Source organism: Merops nubicus, unplaced genomic scaffold, assembly GCF_000691845.1.
Source record: "Merops nubicus isolate BGI_N331 unplaced genomic scaffold, ASM69184v1 scaffold49777, whole genome shotgun sequence".
Classification (NCBI taxonomy): Eukaryota; Metazoa; Chordata; class Aves; order Coraciiformes; family Meropidae; genus Merops; species Merops nubicus.
In genome coordinates, this window is record NW_008621952.1 from 586 (window position 1) to 7,660 (window position 7,075).

The 7,075-nt window shown below is 39.3% G+C and overlaps 1 protein-coding gene across 1 annotated transcript in view; it reads left to right on the forward strand.

Annotated features, from left to right (window-relative positions):
* Positions 1-2,328: 2,328 nt before the first annotated feature.
* DPY19L4 (dpy-19-like 4 (C. elegans)) overlaps positions 2,329-7,075 on the forward strand; it is a gene marked incomplete at its 3' end in the record, with an annotated part of 17,381 nt that continues 12,634 nt past the window's right edge. Inside the window, exons 1-5 of the mRNA XM_008944611.1 lie at positions 2,329-2,422; positions 3,411-3,535; positions 4,198-4,288; positions 5,977-6,098; positions 6,955-7,075. Of these exons, the coding sequence (XP_008942859.1) occupies positions 2,368-2,422; positions 3,411-3,535; positions 4,198-4,288; positions 5,977-6,098; positions 6,955-7,075 (514 nt within the window). The remainder of the gene's footprint in view (positions 2,423-3,410; positions 3,536-4,197; positions 4,289-5,976; positions 6,099-6,954) is intronic.

A 7,075-nucleotide genomic window follows, 5' to 3' on the forward strand; every position in this document is an offset into this window, starting at 1 on the left:
GTGAATCAGCTCTCTATTCACCATGTTTGTGCACTTCACTAGCTTGTAGACCTCTGGCGTATTTCTGTTCTTTTTTCCCATACTGAGGCATCCTCAGCTTGCTTCTTTGTTACTTGTATGTGAGCCACTGCACATTTTTGGTCCTCCTTGTGGCTCTCCTCTGAATCTTTCCCAACTCTGTCTTAACCTTTTTTAGATGAGAGGACAAGAATTGCAGATAATGCCCAGTTTACAGGCAAAAAATTGTGACATATAAATGGTTTGGGTTGAAAGGGACCGCAGCGGGGGCGTCTTCCACTACATCAGCTGGCACACAGAAGTGATGGGTTATACTTTTCTGCAATAGGTACACAAAAATAAGTGGAATGCGTGTTGTCTGAACAAGAGTTTAAAAAAAAATCTACTGGGGACATAAGGAACTAGAAAACAATGTTAGGCGAAAAATTGTGTGCTGGATAGAGAGGTTCTAGAGGCTGTCATCACTGCAAAATTCTAGGTAGTTTTTAGTTGTCACCTCATTTGACTTTCGTTTCACCCCATTTAAAGGATTCATAGAAGTGAAAACAAGATTTTTCCTGAGGCAGCTGCAGACAAAACACAAATAGAATACTTGGATTTTTTTTTTTTGTTGCTTGAGGGGGAGAATCCGTTGAGGAGTCTTCAAAACAAAGGTGAAGATCATTTGCTGACTGAGATGTAGTTGTTTCAGAATTAGAAATTTAATTTCTTCTTTCTTTGGGACTTACCGTCCACTGTTCCTAACTAGACTTTGTGCTAGCCTTCTAATATGGGTCACTTATCTGCCAGAAAAGCAAAGGAACTGCCCATTCCTGCAGTGTTCTCATTGCTGCTGCTTTGGTTGTAGGTCGAATGAGAAAGACAGCCAGTTGTCTTTCCTAGCACATATCTGCCCGTTCTGGTGACCTAGGGTTTTTTTTCTCTCCCATTTTATTTCATGTGGTACAAATGATTTTGAGTCATGGGGCACTTGGTGTTTGCTTTGTTGATTAACTTCATATACATGCCATGAAGAGATACTAGTGTATATTTCATTTTGGATTAAAATAATGATAAATGTGATACTGGATGCTTAAACATTGTTTTGTTTAAGATTTTTCCAGTTCTAGTCTTGTTTAAGAAGGTAGACATTTTCTTTCCGTTAAAAATGTCCTTGAGATCTTGGTTTGCTCAAGATAATTTACAAATTGGTTTGAAAATCTTGTTAAAACACAAATACAGGCTGACATCACTTTTATAGTTTGCTTATATTACTACATCTAGTTTCGATCTCTTTAGTAGTTGGGACTTAAAAGTATACTGATTTAGACTTGAAATAATGTACAACCAGAGTAATTAAAAGCTTTGTTGTGGGATGTGTGTGTGAAGATTGACACTTCAAATTTGAAGCTGAATGCCTATATGGAAGAGCTGGCTTAAGTCCAGAGGAAATCAGTGGCTACGAAGTTCCAAGCAATGTTGGGTAGTAGGTCAAATGGGAGACCTAAAAATTCTGGAGCATGAGTTCCAGTTAAACCTTTTCATCATACTTCTAAAATGGCATTAATGTTGTGGGATGTTATTTTTAGTACAGTAATTATACCGGACTTTCTGTAATGAGTCTTTTTGTATGGAGACTTGCACTCTGTGAATTAACCTTTTCGCTGCTCAGACTGTAAAGTAAATGGACCTGGGATTCAAACTCCTGTTGTTTACAGAAAACTCACCAGAACAAGAAGCCCTCAGTCTTGTGATGTGTTCTACGTGGCCTACCAGCCTGGGCTTTTTAATTATGTTAGACTACACAGTCATAAATCTGCTTAGTTCCAGTAGATCTGGATGCAGGAAAAAAAAGTGATACTATATTTTATAAAAGCTTTCACCATATGAAAATTAGGCAGCTCAATTTAAAAGTGATGGACTAGTCCTGTTTTTGTAGTAGTGTACCTGCTACTGAACCATAGCAGGTTAAAACAGTGTCCCCATCAACTTACCTAAACTCCTGCTTGCCTTCATGTAATATGTTCACAATGGAATAAACCAGTTAGCTCCCAGTTTGGGTTCTGGTGATCCCAGAGTATAACCTGAAGGGAAAACAATTGGATTTTCTAAGGAGTAACACGGGAATCAATTTCTGTATTGGTGTGTTGGTATTTTAGTTATGCCCCTGGTGTACTTCAGTTGAGTCTTTTTGTCAAGTGTATCTGCTGTGGGATTGACTGGGTAGCAATAACTGGCTGTTACCTGCTGCTGTGTGGATTTCTCAGTGTGTGATTTTAGGTATTCTGTTATAATAACTTTAAAAAAATGTCTTCAGGGGCAGCAGACCTGCGACAGAGAAAGAAGCCAAACTGCACAGAATCTGACAAAATGGCTCCGGAGGAGAGAAACAAAGAAAACTCAAAGCTGGGAAGGTCGCCAAAATGTAAGCTACAGAATTTTTAGCCAACTTCCGTTTTACTGTTTTTTCATTATGCTTTTACATTTTATGGGAATATTATTTGTAGCATAGTAATTTATAACAGACTTATTTTGACTTAGGTTTTTGAATGTTATAAGGAAAAACAGGCATGCACATTAGAATTCTTTAATAATAACGTTTTACCTATTACTGAGTAAAATGGTAGTCCTGGATTGTTTCAGGTTGTGGGGGAGAGGAAAGGGGAGAGGCAGAGGGGTTAAAAATCTTACTGTTGTTATTATTTGAGTACAAATAAATCGTGCCTGGAGTGATCTTTCAGTTGGGAAGCTGAAAGGCATGAAGTGATGGCATTGAAACATGAAGACAAAAAGTCCTTAGAGCTTTTCTAAAAACAGGACTAAAACCAGGTGTAATTTTAAACAAGGGCTCACCAAGCTACAAAAAACTTCTATGTTAAGTGCATACTATCTTCAGCATACTATCTTCAGGGAGCTACAGGTGACACAGACACACATTGAATGAGTTTGGTAAAATTCACATTACTTCGTTCTCTTATATTTAAAAACAATGGAGAACAGAATGTCTTGATGTCAATGGTAGATTTGGTATTGCCACTTCTTTCTCTTAATATCTTTAAGAAGTTTGTGGTGTTTGGGGTAAAATCTAAAGTTCAGTCTTTTTATTTAGAGGATCCTTTTCCTTCTTGGAATTCCTTCTTGGTAATGAACCTTACTAGAATGGAGAAGAATTTGCAGTGTAGTGTCCGGAGTCTTTTATCTGAGAGTCCTAGGAGCTAGTGGTAACAACTGGTGAAGAAAATTGCAGGACAGGAATAACAAACCAGTTCTTGATGTGTCTCTGCTGCTGGTGGTGTGATAATTCTGATGCTGGCAAGTTTACTTGCCATTCAGAAGCGAGTCATAGGTAGGACATAGTTTTTTGTTTTCTAAATCCTCTGAACTCTTTTGGCTTTTTCTCTGTCCCTTTTCAGATCTATTAATTCAGCGTTGTGCAAAACTGTTCTTTGGCTGTCTTGCGGCAGTCACGAGTGGAATGATGTATGCTGTCTACCTTTCCACGTATCATGAACGGAAATTCTGGTTTTCCAGCAGGCAGGTAAAGAAAAAGTTAAACTACTGAAACAAAAGCCAAATTGTGTCCTTGAAATCAAAGCTGACCCATGTCAGGTTGGAACTGCTTGCTTGCAGAATCCTGTGTCCTCCTACTGAGGCCTCTGTCTTTGATATAAACTCTTTTTTGGTTTTCTTTCTTTTGTTCTTTCTATGTTTTTCAAAAGGGTTTCTCCTACTCTGAGTAGCCTTGTTGTGTTATGCTTTTGTAGGCTTTACCGTGCTATCCTTTATCATTGAAATACCTCTCTAAAATTTGGAGGAAAAAATGAAGCATACTGGGATTGCATATGCTGAACAACAGGAATTTTTGTTTTTGATGTTGTTTTTTTTGGTTTTGTTTTTTAGAACTATTATTTTGTTAAGTATGTAAAGCTAAATGAAATTCAAGTTTGTGAATATGAAAAGATCCTGTGGATCTTGTGCTGACTTATGATGTGGGCTTGAATTGCTCTGGTTCTGAGCATGTTTGCTAAGTTACAGAGAGCGTTACATACCTGACAGAGTTGCTGTGAAGATTAATGTTTCGTGGAATACTTTTAAGATGTACAGTGGAGTCATAACCATCTGTTCTATTACAAAACCAGTCTATCTGAAAATATATAGTCTATGGGAAGAGATTGCTAGAGGTGATTTTTTTTTTTCTAGGAACTTGAACGAGAAATTACATTTCAAGGTGACAGCGCTGTTTATTACTCATTCTATAAAGAACTGCTCAAGGCTCCTTCCTTTGAAAGAGGTACAAAACCCATTTTTTTTATTAAGCTTGAAAAGTCCTCTTCCTTTTGGAGACAGTGGAAAAACTCCTGCAGAAAACTGCATGCTGTCCTAACTTTTCAGTGCCTTTTAAACAATATCTAACCATTCTTTATTCCAGTGGATTGCCTTTAAGCAGTGCTCTGCAATAGGATTAGTATTGCTCCCATATTGCACTGTATGTGAGTTCACTTTGGGTTTGCCTACACTACACTGTGTTTTCTGCCATGTATGCATAATTTGTGTTTAGTGAGGGAATGGGGGATGGAAGTTACTGTTTTCCATTCTCTGTCATGAGATGGAACAGTTTCTGTCAAGTTATCTGCTCCATCCCAGTTTCTACTCCTGTCGGCTATGATGAATAGATGTTGTTGAGCATTGAGTGCTGGGGACAGAAAGCAACAGGAAGGAGAGCAAACTGGGTGGTAGTGGTCTCTCCTTCATTTGTGCTCCTGCTCTTCATCCTGCACTGGCTCTGGAGCTCATGGACCCTAGGTCCCTAAACCAGCAGAAACTAAAGCAACAAAAAGAAGATGGACACTTCCATGCTAGTTTAGTGAGTTCAGAACGGCACCTGGGCCAGCGTGGGGAAAAGGCAAGAGCTCCAGGAGAGAAGTGGAAAGCCCTGTCTTGCAGCAGTCAGCCACTCGATTAGTTCAGTCCTCTTGTGAAGCTTCATCCAGCACCAGTTAAGCTTTATACATATAGTTATATTGGTGGCTTTCTCAGCTGATGTGTAGCATGCCAGGAATAGGTCTTTGGTACAGTTGCTTCCTCATTATTCTGGGGAGATGGTCTGTGCTGTAGCCACTGGACTGACTCATTCAGGCATGTGGCTGGTGCAAACAGGTGTCTGCTAGGTATCATGGGACACACAGTTTTCAAAGGTGTATGACAGCTGTGTTGAACCCAGTTAAAAGTCTTGCAAGACCTGGTCTGGCCTGCGGAGAACCAGCTGCAGACCACACACCAAGATATGCCCAGAGCTGGAAACAGTTATCTTGTTAGGCTGTTGTATTGTTGTTGGGGTTTTTGGTTTATTTGTGGTTTGTTTTTTGTTTTTTTTTTTTCCCTATCTGCTTTTTGATTATTTCTCCTCTTTCCTCTATTGTCCTAAGCAATAACAAGTCTCTTCTTTAACTGTAGTATCTCACAATGATGTATCCTTCAAGTATTCCAGTTTCATCACAATTCCATACACAGGCGTATTGTGTTAAGCGAGTGATTCTTAGAAGTCTCAGAAATGTGGGACTGGAAAGCATGATGAGACCATCAGATCTGACCTTTCTGTGGAGACAGTTTAATACATCCTGCTCATCCCTGTTAGATTGTTGCTTCATTCTTTAAGAACCTCTTGTGAAGGTGATCTGTAGGTGGCTGGTTCCAGGGCTGCAGCAGTTACATTACTGAAAAGACTGGGCTTCAGCTGGTTAGTTTTGGGCCTTCTACTTAAAGAGTAAATAAAAAAACAGTAATAACTTTGTTGTTAAATCAGTAAGGTCAAATGGCATCTGTCACAGAAATTTCTCTTTCCTTTAAAATTAGGAGTAGTGAATCAGATGGTAGCTTTAATGGTCAAATATGTTTCCCCCTACATTTCAGTGCACTTTCAGCTCTTTTAAGAACAGCAGTAGTAAGTGATTCCATTAATCATTTGTTGTTGTTGTATAGGTGTTTATGAGTTGACACACAACAATAAGACAATATCACTGAAGACAATAAACGCAGTCCAGCAAATGACCTTGTACCCCGAGCTGATTGCCAGTGTTCTGTATCAAGCGTCTGGTAGCGAAGTAGGTGCACTTCTGCTTCCTCTGCTTTCATTGTATGTGTGTGGGGGGGTGTCTGTCTAGGAGACTTTCTATGCTGTATGCAATAAACACATGCAATTTTTGTTGAGTGGATTGAGCTAAGTCTCTCACCAGGTCCATGGTTTTCTCAGTTCTGATCAGTCTCTGGTGTAAGACTTGGGGGGTTTATATGCACTGAACTTCTCTGTCTGTTATTCTTTGCTTCTACAAATGGCTTAGAAACGTGGAAAGTAGCTGTGCAAGCCATTAAAACCAGGGAAGTTGTCTCCTTCCGAGTACAGAAGTCTGTTATAGTGGTACCTGTCTCTACTCATTCCCATACAGATGAAAGGGAGAAACACTTTGTATATAAACCTTTTGTCTCTTTCTGCTCTGCTCAGGCATTGTTCTGCTTATGCTGCCTACTTGTGTATACCTCATTTATCTTTTTTATTTTGGTTTGTTTATTTATTTATTTAGGAACAGGGGTTTTTTTTTGCCACGTCTTTGCTTCTCCAAGTTCCTCCCCTACATGACTTCTTCCAGTAGTCCTGTGAACTCTCTGTCTCACTGGAGTGTAGTTTTATTGAATCTGACACATTCAATGTTCATGCTGAAGCAAATACAAAAATGATGGCACTGGAAACCTGAGTCCTGAAGTGTGCTCTTAATTACACTGATTTGTTCTCCCTGAGCCCAAAATAAAAGCATGCTCAAACTTCTCTAGAGTAGGGGTCATCTCTTACCTGTTTGTAAAGCACCTAGCACACTGTTAGCAGTATGCAATTAGTAAGTAGTAATCGTTTGCAGCTTCAGCTCAGTTGCCGCTATGTCTCTTCGTTTTTATTTGTAATTTCAGGAAGTTATTGAACCAGTGTATTTCTACATTGGTATAGTTTTTGGACTGCAGGGAATTTATGTGACTGCATTGTTTGTAACCAGTTGGGTTATGAGTGGGACTTGGCTGGCAGGGATGCTGG